This window comes from Drosophila erecta, unplaced genomic scaffold, assembly GCF_003286155.1.
Source record: "Drosophila erecta strain 14021-0224.00,06,07 unplaced genomic scaffold, DereRS2 tig00000126-arrow-pilon, whole genome shotgun sequence".
NCBI classification, from domain to species: Eukaryota; Metazoa; Arthropoda; class Insecta; order Diptera; family Drosophilidae; genus Drosophila; species Drosophila erecta.
The window spans coordinates 3,697,345-3,715,211 of record NW_020825209.1 but is presented as its reverse complement, the minus strand read 5'-3'; the positions used below and the strand labels follow the sequence as shown (position 1 = coordinate 3,715,211).

The window sequence follows — 17,867 nt, the reverse complement described above, 5'->3', positions numbered from 1 at the left end:
GAATCTATCCAAGAATTGCAATGTGAATTCCAAAGTGTTTATTATCATATAAATATAAAACAAAAATACAACTTAAGCGATACATGTTGGGTTAAAGTGGAAAATGGATGCAGTGGTTCGATGGTTGATTCGTTGGAATGCGAGATTAGATGAGAAAGACAATGTCGTCGGCCACCATGATCTGATTGTCCTCGGTCATGCGATGCACGGCGGCCTCAATTTCGCCAGCGGTGAACGGCTCCTGGCTGCCCTCGTTAATGGCCGTGGTGATCCTGGCCAGCGCCAAGCTCTGTTCGCGTGCCTCGCGAAACAGGCGCTGCAAGTTGTTCTTGAACTCCCCCAAGCGGGCATTGCTTATGAAGGCCGGCTCCGTTGGCGGTGTGGCGGCAGCCACCGATTGCTCCTCACTGGAGCTGACCAGCTGCGCGGCGGCCGAGCGGGCGGGCAGCGAACGGCGGGTCTCGCGTCGCGTCAGATCGCCAGCATCCGGCTGAGGTGTCTCAATATCCTCCTCGTCACTGTCGGCGCCCACGGGCGCTGTGCGTGTCCGTTTGAAGCGAAGCGATGGTGATCGCTGGCTGGACGGCTCAGCGTTCTCATCCTCCGCCTCGGACTCGCTGTTCCGGCGTCGCTTGCTGCCGCGCTCCTTCTCCAGCACCTTCTTGAAGTAGGCGAACTGCACCAGCTCGATGGCCGCATGGGCATCCTCAATGGTCACCGATTTGGACATGCGTGCCCGGGCATGGGCGGTGGACAAACGGATCAGGGTCTCCAGTGTACGGGCCGTAATCGGCTGCGTGCGTGCCACGTCCGTTTCGACCGCCTCCTGGGAGCGCAGGCGGGAGTACTCGTTGGCAATGGCCTCGCAGGCCTGCTCGCCCAACTTGGGCTTCATGCACTTGGCAATGTGTATGTACTTGCGCATGAACTCCACGGACAGGATCTTCTCGTGGCGCTGGCGGGATTTGCCATGCAGCAAGGCATCGTACTTCTCATACACCTCGGTGTCTTTCTTCTGTGAATTCAATCGAGAGCATGTCAATCATTTCAATCCTTCATTTCTTTGCAAAACCCACCTCTTCGCTGCTGGAAACAAAGGACAACGAGTCCGCATAGGAGCTGCCCATGGACAAGGGCTCACCGTCGGTCTCCTTGGGATTGCGATAGCGATGCATGCGCACCACATGATCCGAAATCATCTGGTCCACATCGCTGTCAATGACGTCCAGCATAACGAAGAGCAAATCGAAACGGGATAGCAGCGAGTCCTGCAGTCCAATGTTTTCCATCGGCGTCTTGTACTGATCATACTAGAATGGAAGCGCCCAAATGAGCAGGAAATCGGATCGAGAATCGGGCGGTGAACTCACCCTTCCGTACACCGGATTAGCGGCAGCCAAAACGGAGCAGCGAGCATTGAGCGAGGCATGGATACCCGCCTTGGAAATGGTCACGCGTCCCTGTTCCATCACCTCATGGATGGCCGTGCGATCAATGTCGCTCATCTTGTCAAACTCATCGATGCAGACGACACCGCGATCGGCCAGAACCATGGCGCCCGCCTCCAGACGCCGCTCACCGGTCTCCTGATCCGTGGTGACCGCCGCCGTTAGACCCACGCCGCTGGAACCGCGACCCGTGGTCGGTATCGCCCTCGGTGCCGTATTTAACACGTAGCGAAGCAACTGCGACTTGGCCACCGAAGGATCGCCGATGAGCAGGACATTTATATCGCCACGCAGACGTGTGCCATTCGGCAGGATCTTCTCCACGCCACCGAGCAGCAGGCACAGGATGGCCTGCTTAACGTAAGCGTGGCCATGTATCGACGGTGCCAAGCTCTTGCTGAGCAGCTCAAAGATGTCGTTATTCTTGGCCAGCTTCTTGCACAGCATAATGTCCTCGCGCGATATGTCCAGATTGCTCTCCTTGCTCAGCAGCGATATATTGTTGGCCAGCAGCACGGTGCGGAACGTGCCCGAGGTGTAGCCACCGTGTTTGCCCGGCAAACAGCGATAGCTGCCCACAATCTGGACACGATCGCCGGGCTTGCATCGATCCACGAGATCGTCATCGCACACAATGTCCACCGAGCGGGGCAACTGGCCCGCCGGCGCCTTTTCCGGCATCTCCTGAATGGTCAGCGTCTGGTGGTCCTTGTAAACGGACAAGCCGTATTCGGTCTCCAGCAGATTGCCATCCTCATCCTTTGTGGGATAGGCGGCGCCCGAGGGCACAGCCTCAAAGGATGTGAGATCGGTGTATTTGCGCTCCATAACCTTGCGGGTATTGGGGCAATAGTGCACGCTGCGCACCACCTTGGGACGAATCAGCGATACCTTGGTGACAATGCCCTCCACACAGACCATGTTGCCCAGAAAGACGGAGGTCAGGGAGCGTGGCGTCACATGCCGATTGCCAAAGCAGCCCTCAAAGCCGACAAACAGATCCTCGTGCATTTTGGCATAGCCAGGATCCACGGTGGACGCATACTCCTTGAGCGCCCGGCCAAAGGCCAGTTGCTCATCCGCCGCATTGCTCAGCAGGCCCAGTGCTCGCTGCGGATTCTTGCGCTTCAGATCGTTGATGTTCACGATCAGGCGCTTGCTCTTTTCCGCGATCATGTCCTTGACGTGGCCCGCATAGATGCCCTGATCCTCCTCGTCGTCCAGAAAGTCCACATACTCGCGCTGTATGTCCTTGATGAACTGTTCCCCCTCGTGGGCCATTGTGCTGCTTCTATCAATCACGGCGTTCACTGGACTGTTTTGGAATTCCTCTCTGGAGCAGCTTCGACCCGTTCGCAGGCAAACACAAATGCAAACAAAACTAATGCCACAAATTGCACGCCGAATGCAAAAGTTTTTTTGGCGGGAACGGCGCAGTGTGACCAGGCGGTTGTGATGAATGCCTGCGCGGGCAAAATAATAATACTATTATATGGTTTTATATATTTGTTTATTTATACAAAGTACACTTTAGTTTGCCATCTGAAGCAAACTAACTGATATGTGCACTAGTATTTATGGAAATTCATGTGCAGCTTTATAATCAAAAGCGTTGCTACCAAACATGCATTTATATGCACTCCCATTTATAATAAAATTATAAGTTACTGCGAATATAATATATACAATAATAATAATATATATATATTAATTGCTTAAGAACAGAATAGTAAATACCTAATCCATTCATGATGTGGCGCTAAAAACGAATTATTACATACATATTGTGTATTCTCAATCGGATTTTATGACAGTTAAATGCTATGCATTTCTGCCTGCTCAAATAATCTAGATCCTTTGGCTATATAAAATGGGTATGGGCAGTATTACTATTTAAGCAGGAATAAGTTCAGTATTACTCATTAAATTGCTCATCGAGAATCTTCACTGTGCTGCTGGGCTGTCTAATACATACATATTACCTATTTTTGGGAGCTTCCAGTTGCTCATTCTTATTTAACAAGAGGTATATGATATATATGTGCCCTCCCAAAGAATCCAGCTGAAAAAGAGCTAAATTCAGTATTACTTCACACATTTTACATCACAAGTCTTCACTGTAGTGCTGGGTCCACCGCTATCGCCAGGGCTGGCGTAACTATCGAGTACGAGCAGTTATCGATGTCTGGCCCTAGGCACACTGCAATTACGAAAATAATTCACTTTATTTTTTGTATTTTTCCGGTTTTTCATGACAAAAACGACCAGTTTCCAGCGCTCGGAAACTCAACAAATAGCCAGCTTTCCCAAATAAAGTGACCAATGGACTATGCCCCAAAACCATAGGGCATCGCATTAACGCGATATTTGATTGGCCAACCCTGCGTTTGGCTTTTTGTTGTTTTTCTATTTACCTGGTTATTTTTTTGGGGGGGAAAATTACATTTAAGTGGAAAGCGAAGAGTTTTCCGCGAAAACAAGCTAAAATCATGGACAGCGACAAGCAGGTGAGTGCCAGCGAATGCCCCAAAAGGTGCCACACTCATGGCAATGCCAAATATTGCAGCTGGAAAGGCAGCTGGAGAAGGAGCTGGACGAGATGCCGGTGCAGGATTTGGACGACGATACCTACGATGAGTACGATCTGATTGTGATACCCGACCAGAGCAAGACATCGCCAAAGCGGGCGCACATCGATGCAGCGCAGCATGAAGCCAACACGGTCGCGCCAAAACTGGAGGAGCTGGGCCAACGCATGCGCCCCACTTGGCCACCGTCGTCCGCTGGCGGCGATATGACCACCATTGAGCTCATCTCATCGGACGACGAGCCGTCGGTGGAGGAGGCTGTGGGAGATGGTAGCGATGGCGCTGGCGGCGCGGGTAATGGTTCCACCAGCAGTAGCGATGATGTGGGCGTGATCGAGGATTCGGACAGTGAGATGTCCAGTGACAGCGATAGCGTAAACGGCGGAAATCAGTTGGAGCGTTCGTACGAGGAGCTGAATGCTCTGCCCAACAAACAGTTCGCCCAGATGGTCACCCTCATCGGTATCGCATTGTGAGTTTAATCGCCGTCTTTGCATTTTCAAGTGGCATATTTAATTATTTAATGTTCATACTTGTTTCGCAGCAAACTGAATGACCTGGAGAAGATCGAGTCGTCGGTGCTGGCCCTGCAAAAAGTGGCCACTGTGCCGGCTCACGTGTGGCTGAAGTATCTCAAGGCCCGCCTAGTTGTCACCCAGACGGAGGACGAGCGCAAGGCATTCGAGGAGAAGTGCGCCAAAGCCTTGGGCTACTACTACAGTATGTGAAAGAATCCACCTTTAGTGCATAGAAAATCCTATTAATGTGTTACTTATCCAGACATACCGCTCTCCGAATACATTGTGAATTACCTGGTGGATCAGGGCAACGTGGAGAACCATGTGCTGTGGGCCAAACTGCTGGCGGACTACGACGTTGAGCGTCCAGACTTTGGCGACAAGCTGCGCACGCTGCTCACCACAATTAGGGACGAAAAGGAGGCCGCCGCCTTCGAGGAACTGCTACAGAAGCACTGCGTCAGCTGGAAGTGCAGCCAGGAGCAGCGACAGATTATCAAGCCCGTCGTGGACGAGTTTAAGCGACATCTGGACGAGATTGGACGTGGTTGGGACTGGTCGGAGACCTACAAGCGCCATGTCGTCGATGTGGAGGCGTTATCCCTCGATGATGACCTTAAGAACGCTGTTATCCGTTTCATATTTGAGCGCTCGGTGGCCAAGTTTCCCATTGTCGATGTGCTGTGGCTATCCTACATCGAATTCATCCAGGGCGATGGCGGCAGTGTGGCGGAGGATGAGGAAACCGCCGAATTGGCAGCCAAACGGACCAGCCGGTTGAGCAAAGGTTTCCTGCGCAACACGGCCCTGGATTTGGCCATGCGTGGTGTGCGCAGTCGCCCCAGTGTGCGACTGAATCACCGATACCTCGACCTGATGGAGCGTGCCGATTTTGAGCAGCCGGAAGTTGATCAACAGATACGCGCCATATTGCAGCGCATTGTGCCCGACATGGACATGACCGTGGAGCTGCACCTGGACTATCTGGCCTACTGTGTGCGCAACACCAATGCCGGCGACGAGGAGCAGGCCGCCAGTCTGCGTGCCGCCTTCAATCGCGTGTGGGAAGAGCTATCCGCGCTCTACGGCGACGAGGCGGACACCAGGTACGAGGTGCTGCAACTGTGGGCCCAAGTGGAGTACACGCACCTGGCCAGTCCGGCCAATGGCTGGCACATTTGGCGCCAGATAATGGGTAAGCGATTGCTGTCACACATGAATCAACGCACACAACCTATATAAATCTCGTGCACTTCAGGTTATCCGGGCAGCTCGCATCGCGGCCTGCTTTGGCTGGGCTTCGCCCAAATGGAAAGCGAATACAATGCTGGCCAGGGCACACGCGACGTTCTCCGCGAGGCGCTCTCCCAGCCCGTCCTGGAGGATGGCATCATGGTGCAGGAGCTTTACCGCCGCTATGAACGATGTTATGGCACCTACGAGTCCATTGCCGCCTGCCAGGCCCTCGATCTGCCCGCTGAATATATGAAGCCGCGTTCCCGCATCAAGCCCCATACTCAGTTGGCCAATTCTCGCCCACAGAAGCAGCAGCAGCATCACCAGCAGCAGCAGCAGCCTCGCCAGCAATCACAATCGAATCGCGAGCCACTGAATCGCGAGCAGCGACGTCGCCAGGCGCACGAACAGCAACAGCAACTGAAGCAGGGCAAGAAGAGGCCACTGTCCACACAGGCGGCCAAAGCAGAGACATCCGGCGGAGCCTCGCAACCAGCATCGAAGGCCAGGGAGCCAGCCAATGCGCAACCAGATGCAGAGGCCAGGGAGTCGAACTTTAAGTACTCGCGTGAGTCGCAGGCGTTTAGCACAAGTTTCATGCACGTAATTGAGTTTGTTTTCTTTAGCCAACATGGAGATCAACAAGATCTTTGTGAGGAACCTGCATCCCGCCTGCAGCAAGGAGGAGTTGCACGAGCTGTTCTCGCCCTTTGGCAGCATCAAGGATGTGCGCCTCGTGCACAAGCTGTAAGTGGTGGACCACAAGTGGGATTCTCTAATCAGCTAACAAGTGATTGTATCCTCCTCCACAGAAACAAGCAGTTCAAGGGCATTGCATACGTGGAGTTCGAGAAGCCGGGAGAGGCTCAGAGAGCGGTGGCTGGACGCGACGGTCACCTGCTGAAGGGCATGAATGTGAGCGATTATACCAACATGTTTCTTTTACCTCAACTAATGCATTAACAACTCATACAGATTTCCGTGGCCATTTCCAACCCGCCGCCGAGGGGCTCAGCCGCCGATGTTGCCAAGCCCAGTGTGGCGCCCAAGAGACGTGTGCCCACCTCGCTTATACCAACGAGTCTGGTGCGCCAGGAGGTGGCCGCCAAGAAGCGACGCTTGCTGCTGGTCGAGCCAGGCACATCAACGGCTGGCGAGGCCACCGAGCCCGAGGCTAATGGCGCATCGGTGGCCAACGTGGAGCAAAAGGCGGAAGAGCCAACTGCTGCGCCCAAGTCAAACGATGATTTTCGCAAGCTGTTCCTTAAGGATTAGGCCACAAATGCCGGCGGCTGAGCCTGGTGCCAGCAGCGATTGGTAGTTTGCAGTCGCGGACGAAGATTCGGAGCTTACATTGTTAGTTTTAAGACAACCTTAACTGAACCGATGGGCTGGAGTTGTGTACAAAGTGAAGCAGACCTAAGACAATGATTTTTTTTCCGACACATAATTGGTTTTTAAGTGCGAGCCATGTAAACAAATGACGATCATACGAGTGAATCTCGCATTTGTCGAGCTTGTTCGAAGTTATGCAAGTTGTGCATGTGTCAACTGATCGAGTTGAGTAATCTTGGCCAGAAAACGCCATTTGTTGTCTACGAAATAAAATGTCGAAATAAAATGTACAAAAATCGAGTTGATGATCTTTCGAATTTATTGAATAACTACTAGGTGCGGAACTTGACGCTCTTGGTGACGGTGGCCTTGATGCCGGACATCTCGCCGCCGTAGCGCTGCAGCTCCTTGCGAACCGTGCGCACGGCTCCCTTGCGCCGGATGAGCGCCTTTCGGTATTTGCCGCGGTGCTTGACCCGCGGATTGCGCAGCTCCTTCTTGCGGTGCGGCGTTAGGCCCTTGTTCTTGGCCATCTGGTAGGTGATGCCGCGTCGGGCATCCTCTTCATCCTCCTCCTCCTCCCCATCCTCTTCGTTCAGCTCCTCAGCCAGATCCTTCTCCTGACCATTCGCCTCCTTGCCATCAGCGTCATCCTCATCATCGGAGCTGACTTCCGCCTGCTGTCCACCGTTGTACTTGTTCAGGATCTGCAGCTTGGCCTTGCGCTGTGCCACATCGAGCACAGTGAATGCATCGCCATCCTGTATCCTCTCCAGCAGCGCCTCCAGCTGCGGCCTTATATACTCTTCGTAGCGCGGCTTGAGCTGCTCGATCAGTTGCTTGAGCTGCACCAGCCGCTTGACAACCGGATGGAACTTGACGCTGCTGCGACGCGCCTTTAGCAGCAGATAGAATGCCACATTCGAGCAGTAGGTGGTGAGCACGGTGTGGAAGAGTCTGGCGTACTGCAGGGCCGGCACCATGGGCACATCGTGATTCCTAACGTAATTGAGCACCGGTGTAATTAGGTCCTTGACCTCGTCCAAATGCTGCTGAAAGTCCTGGGTGAGGCCCATGAACTCCGGCGAGTCCTTGTGCAGCAGTTGACGTCGCTCGCGTGCCGTCAGGCCGGTCAGGTCGGTGGTCACTTTGGTTATCTCGCCCGCCACCTGCTCGTCATCACTGCTGGCTGCCGACGCAGCTTGGACATCGTCCAGCTGGAAATCGGCCTCGCTCAGCCGCTTGGCCAGGCGCAACTGGATCTTTTTGGCCTCCTCCTCCTCGGCGCGGGCCTGCTCCTCCTCCTGGGCATTGTAGCTGCTGTAGTCCTGGTCCACAAAGTCCGTGTTGTAGTATGTGCTCCGTTTGCTGCCCCAGTCCATTGTGTTGGGCAGATCGCGATCATCGTCCTCGGCCCCCTCGATGTCGCTGTCGCGCATCAGTTCAGCCACATCGTCCTGCTCGGCATCCTCGTCGTCGTCGTCATCATCTTCACTGAAACCAAGCACTTCCTGGACGGGATCGTGCGGCTTTTTGCGCTGCTTGCGCAGATCCTCGAGTATCTCGCGCTCCTCGTCATCGTACTCCTGCTCGGAGCCGGTGAGGTCGTAGTCGTCGCCCTCGCTGTCCATTTCTCTGACCGCACTCAGTCCGTTTAAATACAATTTAAAACTATGTACAACAAAATGAAACACAACACGTGCGTAAACAAACGGCTCGATAACAAGTTCGATAGGCTCATGTACCAGGTGTGGTGGATTGGCCACATTGGCCTGTTTGCCCTCTCTAGGTTGCAGCTTACTGCGGCGTTGCCACACCGACAAAGTGTCACAATTGAACTTACAGTTATAAAAAGAAGGCACAAGAAAATGGAGGGCAAAAATCAAAATCACTCGAAAGCGAATCTTAAAAATATTTTGGAAAACAATGCGGCTAAAAATGAATTGGCCGCCGATTTGCGCTGCTCGCGTGCCAAAATGCTGCTTTTGCAAATGGACGCCGACAAGAATGACGGTCAAAGCGACTATGAAAATGTGCGTGTTTGAATCTGTATGTTTTATGCTAGAAATACTAATCATTTTGCACTTAAGGTCGCTCCCCAGCCCAATAATAACGATCCCGCTAAGCCGGCTGACCAGGTAGGCAAACACACGTATGTGGCACTGCAGAACCACGAGATCACCCATCTTCGTTCGCAGGGAGAAATACTCGAAAATCCGCAGCGCAGGAGCAAGAGCAGCCGCGGCAAACAGATGCACATCTGTGCCAGAGATTTGCCCAAGAAGGTTGGTAATCTGACCTTACAGTAGCCAGCGTATATGTCCCACTATGTACCATCGTATACACACCCTTTTCAGCCGTGCCCGCCGCCCAGGGACGAAGCCTTCTCCATGTGCACCGGCAAACGTAAGGTTCTGGACTCCATAGCGGCGATCGAGCAGCGGGCTGCCATCGGCCAGGCGAGTGGTGTCCACGGGCGCAACCATAACAAAGAAATTCCGCTCCAGAATGTCGCAAAACCCATTGCTGGTCCTTGGCCACAGCGCCGGCGCGCCAGCTATGTGAAATATCGCCGCCCAGTGATGTTTCAACCGAAGCAGGAACTTCGGTTGGGCAGCAAGGAGTGCGCGTTGAACGCCAGCACAGTCCAGCTAATACCCGAATTCGAAGGCGACTACGTGCAGGAGTGGCTAGAGAAGACAGCGCCATTCCTGGACCACACTGTTCGCCAGGAAGCTGCGGCAGCGAAGGCACTGCAAGCAACGCCATCGGCATGTTCAGCTAGCGACAGCGACGATGCCGTCGAGGCAGACTTGTCAGATCTGCTGACCTACATGTCGGATGCTGAATTAGCGGAGCAGGTTGGAAAGCCCCTTGTTGGCAGCGCAGAGTTGTGCTCGGCGTTTCCGGACAGCTGTGTGGTCAGTTTGTGTGCGTGAAATGGTTTAATGATTACAGTCCAACTCTTTGTACACCATGCAGACGGATGCCATATTAACGGCGGACAGACCCAAGGATGCTGTTCGCCTGGGCCAGGCGCTGCCGCCACTGAATGTGCAGGATTGCTGCGAGGAGGGTGACTTCATCGGGATCTCCGTGTGCAAAGTGTACAGTCCTTTTCAGTTCTGGTTTCACTTTGTGCCACCGGTTGATGGCGACGATCCGCTGGCCGAGCTGAGCAACGAAATGAAGTGAGCCTGCTACCCGGTTGATTGACAACGACTGATTATATACAAATCCACAGCACTTTTTACAATCATGCGGTGAATCCGGCGTACAGGACACAGTTGCCCAGCTACTTTCACAAAGCCGATTACATATGCGCCGCCGAACATGGCACTGGCTGGCGACGTGCCCGAGTGCTGTACACCGCGCCCAAAGAAGCCGCCTGGCTGCACATATACCACGTGGACTATGCGACTTCGGCCGAATTGTCGCCGAGTAAATTGAGATTTCTGCCGGAACGCTTTGCGGATATGCCGATACAGGCTGCTCGCGGCACCCTATCCCACATACAGCCATTGGGCATCCACTGGCCACCGGATAGCACAAGTTACTTCAAGAGTTTGGTTTACCACACAAAGCTGCACGCCCATGTCATCCAACTGGACGCGGCCGAGGGCATACTCTTCATGCGACTGTCGCAGACCGAGAAGTTTGCGCCCTCGATCAACAAACTGTTGGTCGAGGGCGGACTGGCTACGATTAGCGAGAACTACAGTGAGGCGGTCATCAAATTCAACTGCGGCAGGAGGCTACGCTACCTACGCGAGCGACTGCCCAGGTGGGATTCATATTGTGATTGAACTGCGATTGATTTTATTTTGTTTTATAGCTTTGAGATGCTCGAGTCGCGAACGATACCACTGAATGACGAAGAGTTCGAGAACTATTTTGATAGCATCATCTATAACCCCTCGTTCCACAACGACTTTCAGCTGCCGAAGCTGAAGAATCCCATCCTCAAAGCGCTGACCGCCTGGATGCCCGGCTATCGCCACGAGCAGGAGCACTGGCGTCGCATTTACAAGCAGGCGGACCAGAAAGTGTTGGAGGCTCGTCGGCGGGCCAAAGAGGCGCTCGGTGAGTCGCAAGAGGAGGTGCACGCCGATCCGGGTGGGCAACTGCAGCAAGGAGCTGGGAACCAGGACGCGAGTAACCAACCAGAAGTGAAGCTAGAAGCTGCAGCGCCACAGGAGCAGGAAAAGGAGGAGCTAGAATCTGGAAACCAAAGCGAAAAAGACACTGACACACAAATCCTTATGTAGACAACCTCCAAGGAGCGCATGGATCCAAGGGATCAACTGCATAATTTTACAGAAAACTTGACAAAAAGCTTTTGCCTTTCTTTTCGTTGTTTTTTTTTGTTTGCGTTTTTTTTTTTTTTGGCTGTTTTTTTTTTTTGCTCATACCTTAAATTTTATTACCAAATAAAGAAACGAAAAGGTTGTGTAAATTTGGATGTTGCCTCGATACCTTCGGCTGCTAGCTGGAAATAAGTGATTTTGCAGCCGGCACAGATGCTGCCATCAAATTTGGCATTTGGAATGCAACAATCGTTACCTGGGCAGGGCAATCGTGCTGCAGTGCATCTAACGCGGGCCTGTTTCAGTGAACTTGATGGCGGACAGCAGGAGTTGGTAGTTGGTGGACGGGAATGGCTCCTCCTCCGCCTGCGTGGCCGCATCATTCGGCGGCTCGCAGTACATACGCTGTGGAGCAGATGGCGGCGGTGTCAACTCGTCGTCGTTGCTGGAATCACAGCTCCTGGGCACATGGGGTGGCGGTGCGGCGGGATAATTGGTGGGGATGTTGGGAAAGGCACTGAACCAGGGCAACACCTGATGCCATCTGCTCGAGTTGGACAGCGAATCCTGCTGCAGCTCATCGTCCAGCTGCGGCGGCACTGTGCCACTGGGCTGATGCGATGCTATGGTGGCGGAGTAGGAGCAGGAAGCCACCTGATCCTCGCATGGGGGCTTCACATTCACTGGCGATGTAGCTGCCGTGACCAACGTGGCAGTGGTGCGATTGCTGGCAGTGGTGACAGTGGTGCGAGTGGTGTGCCTGGTGGTATTCGTCGTCTGCATGCCCGTCGAGTTGAAGGATACTTGGGATACGTGGGAGCGCCGCACTGCTGGCGTGCCCTTGTGCAGCATACGCAGGCTGCGCTGCAGTTCCTCCTCCTCATTCTCGACCTCCCGCCGACCTCGCAATTGGCGCCGCATCTCGCACATTTGGCGCTCCTGCTCGCTATCCACATCGTCCATCGATGGCGTTAGCCAATCCTCCGAATGGAAACTCTGCTCGGAGTACGTGCGCCGCACGCCTTCAGTTTGCAGACTATCGCCCTGGTCCCGCAGCTGTCCATCCACCGATTCTCCGCCACTGGTCACAGCCAGCAATCGCATCTGACTGGGCGTCAGTTGGCGGTATTCCGGATACAGATGACTTGGCCTGCAGCCCAACGGCAGTGGGGGTAGAGGATTTTAATGTTGTATAAATGCCAGGTGGTGTGGAGGTGTGCACCCAATTCCCGACCAAAATCCCATGGATTCTATACTCACCTGACGTCCTGCCTGGGCAGCTGCTGCGTTATGGGCACCTGGGAATTGGCCTGCGGAAGGGAGTGCCTGGCCACCGTCTCCGCCGTCGCCGCCGCTGCCGCCGTCGTCGCCTGTCGCTGGCGGAGGAGCAACAATCGCTGCATATTCTGGCGCGACTGATCATTGCCGTAGGTGATCCGCTTGGCGGCCCGCTCACGTCGCTCCACGGCCGCACGCCGGGCATTGGTCGCCGCCTGCATTTTGGCCGTCATCCGGAGCTCGCTGCGCAGGAAACCGCCGGTGCCGGCCTCGGACATTTGGCCATTCCGACGCGATATCTCCTGGCCCAGCAGCCGCGCTTTGGCCAGCGTCTCCATGCGCTGCACGTGCATCCGCTGTTGGGGCGTGGTGTTTGCCAGCCTGTTGGCATGCTGTTGCCTCCGGCGGGTAATGCGTCCGCCGGCTAAACTGGCTGACTGGCCAACACCATGAACGCCACCGCCACCGCCACCACCATCAGTACCATTAGCACCAGCAGTACCAGGAGTACTGTGAATTGGTGGCGTTGTGCCGCTGCTGGCGCCACTGGACGTCGACGGACCGCCGCCCACGTTGATCACCTCGATCTCGCGAAAGAGCCGCTTCAGTCGCACCTGCCGCATCTTCAGCTCGATGGTGCGATCGTTGAACTCCTGGATGCGCTCATACTCATCCCTCAATCGCTGCAGCTGGCCATTCTTCTTGCTCTTGTTGAACATGCGCCGAAAGTAGGGCGTCGATTTGATTTGATACGACGACATGGTGTGTGGGGTTTTGGTTTCTATATTTTGCACTTGATTTTCGATTATCTGGGAGAATTTGGAAATTTCCTAAATTTTTCCGAAATGTTTTTATTTTGTGTTTGATTTTGTAATTGGTTCTTTTTCGGAATATTTGCTATCGAAAGTGATTTTTTTTTGTTTGTTTCGTGTGTGTGTGTTCCCAAGTTTGGTTAGCAAATGTCTGCTGCAATGTGGAATGCCTACTGACATGAATGCCCAACGCCTACTAGGCATCCATCTACATGGACTTACATGGACTACTTGATTGCTGAAAGCAGGCAGCCAAATCAGAGGAGTTACATGCTTGATTCTAGTCAGAGTGGTTACAATTTATTGATCGAATTGCTTAGTGGCTGATCTTAAAGCTATTTGGAAATGGGAGGCCATGTCGCAGACAGGCCTCCATTGCCAACAAATCGTACACATTACGTTAGTTATCAGCAGCATTGAGTTAAGGTCATCCACTGGTCATTCTGGTGGCCACACGCGCATCTCCTGCTCCCACATCGCTTACAAGCTAAACATCACATGAACTTACATACATTGAATACAGTTAAGACTAAATGGTTAAGACGAGTTACATAAAGAACACAATTGGTGCGAACATGGGCTAAAAGATGAGTAAAATCAAAGAAAAAATCCTGTGCTGAGCCAGCTCCTTCGAAAACCAATCGACTAATCCTGTGCTGAGCCAGCTCCTCCGAATGATGAGATGCTGGACGTACTTAAGCCTTCACCAGCTTGGCCATCATGTTGGTCAGCTTGTGCTCGTCGGCGCCGGAGAAGGCGGCCAGCCGGCGATTGTTGCGCAAAAAGACGAAGGTGGGCATGCTGCGGACCTTGTAGCGTTCCGTCAGCTCCTCGAACTTGTCCACATCGATCTTGAGGACGATCGCCTTGCTGGAGTACTTTCTGGCCAGCGATTTCACGGTGCCCTCCATGTCCTTGCACGGACCACACCACTTGGCATAGAAGTCCAGCACGATCAGCTTGTCGTCGGCCGCCTCGATGCGTTTCTGGTAATCGTTCATGGTGCGTACGGATGCCATTTCTTGCGAGGATCAGCAAATTGGTTCTTGGGCGTGTGCAAATATTGCGTGCAGGCTGTTGGCGCTTTCGGAGCGAAATGATGAACTGATTGAAATGGCGTCGCCATGGGCGCTTTTATAGGGCTCTCCAAGGGCGACGGAGACTGGAATTCGCGCCAATTTGTTCGCTGAATTCGCATTTTTTGAGCCTCTCGCGTGGGCGCAGAACAAAATGGCGGACGGTGGAGAGCGAGAGAGAGAGCAAAATGGCCGCCGTGCCGGTGCTGCCAGTCGTTCGAAAAAGCCAACCAAGGCTACACACTTATTCACCACGGCACAACTTATCGTAATCGATTTTAAGTTCGCTATTATGCGCAATATTAAGAATTATTGCTGCAAACGTATATAATGGGCATATATAACAGAGCAAATATAGCTAAGTAACTATTACTGCGACTCTTTTTTATTATTATTATTATATATATGTAGCTAACTTGGGGTATAAAACGATAGGCAAACTAAGCGACTGTTATTCATTGGGCAGTGCCAACATATCTTGTAGAATCTCAAACACCGTTCGATTGTGTGGACTTCTGTGTGTTGCTGGCACTCAAATGATACAGCGCCAACATTTTGAGCGCGACTGTTTCAGTGTTGCCACAGCCATGTTGAATACCAAGCTTACTCACCCCAACACACCATACCGCTGTCATTTGAAACACTTTTTTCCAATCCCAGTAGGCTTCGAGGAATTTGGCTAGGATTGTATATAAGACCGACTGCCGCCGAACATTTTTTCATTTCGGGCTGATATCTCGGTGAGAGCAGACGTTGGGCTCCAAAAATTCTAAAGTAAAAAAAATAAAATAAAACCAAAGAATCAAGTGAATTTTCGGAAACCAAACACGATTTTCTAAAATAGTTTCTTTTTTTTTGTTCTTTTCTTTTCTGTTTTCAACTCGTTTTTTTAGTTGCAATCATGGTGTACCTGGTGAGAACCAAGGACGATCTCGACCAGCAGCTCTCCCTCGCCGAGGATAAACTGGTGGTGATTGATTTCTATGCCAACTGGTGCGGACCGTGCAATATTATTGCCCCCAAGCTGGAGGAGCTGGCCCAGCAGTACTCGAACCGTGCTGTCATCCTCAAGGTGAACGTGGACCAGAATGAGGACATTACAGAGGAATACAATGTGACCAGCATGCCAACATTTGTGTTCATCAAGGACGGCAATGTTCTCGAGGTTTTCGTCGGCTGCAACGTCGAGAAGCTGGCCAAATCCATGGAGAAGTATGCCGGCGGCGATCCAGTTCAATTATCCGACCAGCTCCTCGAACCGGATGATCCGATCGCCATCTCCAGTGACAGCGACAACGATGTGGTCGTGTGTGAGGTGTCTGCCCAGGATCAGACCGTGCTGGAGCACTAGATTCACTCTCAAGCCAATGTATGTATATCCACCAGTGTAGGAGAGTGCCCATAACCATGTTCCATGCTCCTACAGATACTTCATGTGAGGCGGATATGTGCTGTCGTTCAACTTTACACAGTTCTACACTTCTACACACGCGTACATCATTCGTAAATATGGCAGTACGGTAACAACAAATGCAACACACACAACACACACACTAGACACTGCACACTACACACACACTGTGTACACTCATGAAATGTGATGCTTGGACTCTCGAATGCATTCAAATGGTTGTTGATTGATGTTGCGGCGGCGGAGGACGTCCAATCAAATCTACACACTAATATCTTCCTGGGCATCCTAGGACTTATGTGAAACAGCACATACACACACCAGTGGATAGCAATATGCTGACGATGCTTACACTCTGGGAAAAATTGTGGACTTGCGACGGCCGATACCAAAGTGTGGACATATGCTTTTCTATATATGCTCATGCTAATCTCTTAGTACATTAAATGGAAATATGTACAATCGACCGACAATGTGAATTGAAATGCACATTAATAGTTATTTTTGTTAACACATAACAAATCGGAGGGCGAAACAAATACAAAGCAAGAAACAAAATGTTAGCCACAACAACTATTCATTAATGGCTGAGGGGGAGTACAAACGGATAAAGGAAAGCAGTTCCCTGTATGTGGTATATATTGATTTATTCTATACTTTAAATTATAATTGGGAGTTGCTGGAACAACCGGCGAGCGGCGACATTCTACACCTGGATCCGTGTATGCGCTGCGCTCACTTCTTGGCGAACGTGATCTTCATGGCGTGCGTCGGCGTGATCTTGAAGCCCTGCAGCGCCTCCTTGGCAGCATTACTCTGCAGCTCGGTGGTGAACTCCACGAAGGCGATGTCGTGGCGATTCGGCACAAGGCGCACCTCCTTGAAGCCAGGGAACTGGTTGAACAGCATGGACAGCATCATCTCGTTGGTCTCCTCGGGCAGATTGGTGAGGAAGAGGATCTGGTTGGGCGGCTGTTCGGTCTGTGTGTTCGGATTCGAGTTCTCAGCGCTGCTCGGCTTCTTTTTCTTGTCCCTGTGCGGCAGAAAATGGAAGAAAACGGAGTTGTATTAGTTGCAACTGTGTAATGACTGGCATCTTTTTGACATTCCTGTGGCAAATGTGTCAAAACTAATGCTTAGACAACTAAGACTACTACACTTATTTTTCGTGCAAGGAACAAATTTTTGAACTGGAACATAAATCGCAGCAAATGAAGAGCGTAAAGGAGTTGAGAACTGGAGGGAGGATTATTTGGAAGCAACTCTATAATCCTAAAAGATGGATGGGAAGGGGCCAAATTAGCATAACCGAATGCAAGGGGGATACTCACTTCTTCTCCTCGGCACCTGGCGCCGGTTTCGGTGGCTTGATCTTCTTGGGGCGCTCCTTGAAGGTACCATTCAGCTTGGCCACGATATCCGAATCGGACTTGGAGTAGGCGATCTGCATGGGCTTGTCGTAGAAGGGGAAGCCCTGCATGGTGCGCAGGGCGTTCGAGGCGCTACCAATCTCCTTGAAGATCACAAATGCCTGGCCGCGCATCTTGAGCGTTTTCAGTGCCACAATGTCCAGGATTTGGCCGAATTGCGAGAAGATCGCATAGAGCGACTTCTTCAGCTCCTCCTTCTTGATCTTCTCGTTCAGATTGTTGATATATATCGTCTGGTTGGGGCGCACGTCCATGCTGTTGGTCTTTTATTCAATTAAAGCGACAAAAACAAGCCAATTCTCTATATTCTTAAGTAAAAAAACGAGTCTGTCATCGATAGCAGAAGGCATTGTTTGTGGGGCTTATCGATATGTTATCGCACCGGTGTTTGGCAGTGTGGTAAAATGGCACATGGCAAGAAGTAGGTA

General features: G+C 52.1%; 8 protein-coding genes across 8 annotated transcripts; 3 read left to right on the top strand and 5 right to left on the bottom strand.

Moving 5' to 3' along the window:
* Positions 1 to 23: 23 nt before the first annotated feature.
* On the bottom strand, positions 24 to 2,912 carry LOC6550890 (DNA replication licensing factor Mcm3). Its single transcript, XM_001976919.3, has 3 exons — positions 1,371 to 2,912; positions 1,077 to 1,310; positions 24 to 1,015 (listed from the first exon to the last, which is right to left on the bottom strand). The coding sequence occupies exons 1-3, from the start codon at positions 2,727 to 2,729 to the stop codon at positions 146 to 148; spliced, it is 2,463 nt and encodes an 820-aa protein (XP_001976955.1). The 5' UTR covers positions 2,730 to 2,912; the 3' UTR covers positions 24 to 145.
* Positions 2,913 to 3,566: 654 nt separating this feature from the next.
* LOC6550889 (RNA-binding protein 4F) lies at positions 3,567 to 7,425 on the top strand. The gene is made up of 8 exons (XM_001976918.3): positions 3,567 to 3,955; positions 4,015 to 4,508; positions 4,581 to 4,756; positions 4,817 to 5,749; positions 5,813 to 6,358; positions 6,417 to 6,537; positions 6,603 to 6,705; positions 6,766 to 7,425. Exons 1-8 carry the CDS (start codon positions 3,938 to 3,940, stop codon positions 7,063 to 7,065), a joined length of 2,691 nt encoding a protein of 896 aa, XP_001976954.1. The 5' UTR covers positions 3,567 to 3,937; the 3' UTR covers positions 7,066 to 7,425.
* LOC6551085 (something about silencing protein 10) lies at positions 7,422 to 8,894 on the bottom strand. The gene has a single exon (XM_001976917.3). It carries the CDS (start codon positions 8,754 to 8,756, stop codon positions 7,458 to 7,460), a length of 1,299 nt encoding a protein of 432 aa, XP_001976953.1. The 5' UTR covers positions 8,757 to 8,894; the 3' UTR covers positions 7,422 to 7,457.
* A 9-nt stretch (positions 8,895 to 8,903) lies between these two features.
* Positions 8,904 to 11,408, top strand: LOC6551084. Its single transcript, XM_026981924.1, has 7 exons — positions 8,904 to 9,158; positions 9,216 to 9,263; positions 9,324 to 9,410; positions 9,483 to 10,046; positions 10,108 to 10,316; positions 10,370 to 10,909; positions 10,961 to 11,408. The coding sequence occupies exons 1-7, from the start codon at positions 8,994 to 8,996 to the stop codon at positions 11,391 to 11,393; spliced, it is 2,046 nt and encodes a 681-aa protein (XP_026837725.1). The 5' UTR covers positions 8,904 to 8,993; the 3' UTR covers positions 11,394 to 11,408.
* A 114-nt stretch (positions 11,409 to 11,522) lies between these two features.
* Positions 11,523 to 13,941, bottom strand: LOC113564539. Its single transcript, XM_026982307.1, has 2 exons — positions 12,693 to 13,941; positions 11,523 to 12,582 (listed from the first exon to the last, which is right to left on the bottom strand). Exons 1-2 carry the CDS (start codon positions 13,469 to 13,471, stop codon positions 11,718 to 11,720), a joined length of 1,644 nt encoding a protein of 547 aa, XP_026838108.1. The 5' UTR covers positions 13,472 to 13,941; the 3' UTR covers positions 11,523 to 11,717.
* A 25-nt stretch (positions 13,942 to 13,966) lies between these two features.
* LOC6551082 (thioredoxin-1) lies at positions 13,967 to 14,717 on the bottom strand. Its single transcript, XM_001976914.3, has one exon. The coding sequence runs from the start codon at positions 14,539 to 14,541 to the stop codon at positions 14,218 to 14,220; it is 324 nt and encodes a 107-aa protein (XP_001976950.1). The 5' UTR covers positions 14,542 to 14,717; the 3' UTR covers positions 13,967 to 14,217.
* Positions 14,718 to 15,299: 582 nt separating this feature from the next.
* LOC6551081 (thioredoxin-T) lies at positions 15,300 to 16,572 on the top strand. The gene is made up of 3 exons (XM_001976913.3): positions 15,300 to 15,372; positions 15,492 to 15,967; positions 16,025 to 16,572. Exon 2 carries the CDS (start codon positions 15,500 to 15,502, stop codon positions 15,947 to 15,949), a length of 450 nt encoding a protein of 149 aa, XP_001976949.1. The 5' UTR covers positions 15,300 to 15,372; positions 15,492 to 15,499; the 3' UTR covers positions 15,950 to 15,967; positions 16,025 to 16,572.
* Positions 16,573 to 16,637: 65 nt separating this feature from the next.
* Positions 16,638 to 17,821, bottom strand: LOC6551080 (U1 small nuclear ribonucleoprotein A). Its single transcript, XM_001976912.3, has 2 exons — positions 17,341 to 17,821; positions 16,638 to 17,042 (listed from the first exon to the last, which is right to left on the bottom strand). The coding sequence occupies exons 1-2, from the start codon at positions 17,691 to 17,693 to the stop codon at positions 16,745 to 16,747; spliced, it is 651 nt and encodes a 216-aa protein (XP_001976948.1). The 5' UTR covers positions 17,694 to 17,821; the 3' UTR covers positions 16,638 to 16,744.
* Positions 17,822 to 17,867: the final 46 nt, after the last annotated feature.

Coding starts and splice junctions, on each gene's coding strand:
- LOC6550890 (XM_001976919.3), bottom strand. CDS start 2,729: ATGGCCCACGAGGGGGAACAGTTCATCAAGGACATACAGCGCGAGTAT. Junction 1,311..1,370: donor CTAATCCGGTGTACGGAAGG/GTGAGTTCACCG, acceptor CTTCCATTCTAG/TATGATCAGTACAAGACGCC. Junction 1,016..1,076: donor TTGTTTCCAGCAGCGAAGAG/GTGGGTTTTGCA, acceptor TTGAATTCACAG/AAGAAAGACACCGAGGTGTA.
- LOC6550889 (XM_001976918.3), top strand. Junction 6,359..6,416: donor GTCGAACTTTAAGTACTCGC/GTGAGTCGCAGG, acceptor TGTTTTCTTTAG/CCAACATGGAGATCAACAAG. Junction 6,706..6,765: donor ACCTGCTGAAGGGCATGAAT/GTGAGCGATTAT, acceptor CAACTCATACAG/ATTTCCGTGGCCATTTCCAA.
- LOC6551085 (XM_001976917.3), bottom strand. CDS start 8,756: ATGGACAGCGAGGGCGACGACTACGACCTCACCGGCTCCGAGCAGGAG.
- LOC6551084 (XM_026981924.1), top strand. CDS start 8,994: ATGGAGGGCAAAAATCAAAATCACTCGAAAGCGAATCTTAAAAATATT. Junction 9,159..9,215: donor GTCAAAGCGACTATGAAAAT/GTGCGTGTTTGA, acceptor TTTGCACTTAAG/GTCGCTCCCCAGCCCAATAA. Junction 10,047..10,107: donor CGTTTCCGGACAGCTGTGTG/GTCAGTTTGTGT, acceptor TACACCATGCAG/ACGGATGCCATATTAACGGC.
- LOC113564539 (XM_026982307.1), bottom strand. CDS start 13,471: ATGTCGTCGTATCAAATCAAATCGACGCCCTACTTTCGGCGCATGTTC. Junction 12,583..12,692: donor CTGCCCAGGCAGGACGTCAG/GTGAGTATAGAA, acceptor GTTGGGCTGCAG/GCCAAGTCATCTGTATCCGG.
- LOC6551082 (XM_001976914.3), bottom strand. CDS start 14,541: ATGGCATCCGTACGCACCATGAACGATTACCAGAAACGCATCGAGGCG.
- LOC6551081 (XM_001976913.3), top strand. CDS start 15,500: ATGGTGTACCTGGTGAGAACCAAGGACGATCTCGACCAGCAGCTCTCC.
- LOC6551080 (XM_001976912.3), bottom strand. CDS start 17,693: ATGGACGTGCGCCCCAACCAGACGATATATATCAACAATCTGAACGAG. Junction 17,043..17,340: donor CCAGGTGCCGAGGAGAAGAA/GTGAGTATCCCC, acceptor TCTGCCGCACAG/GGACAAGAAAAAGAAGCCGA.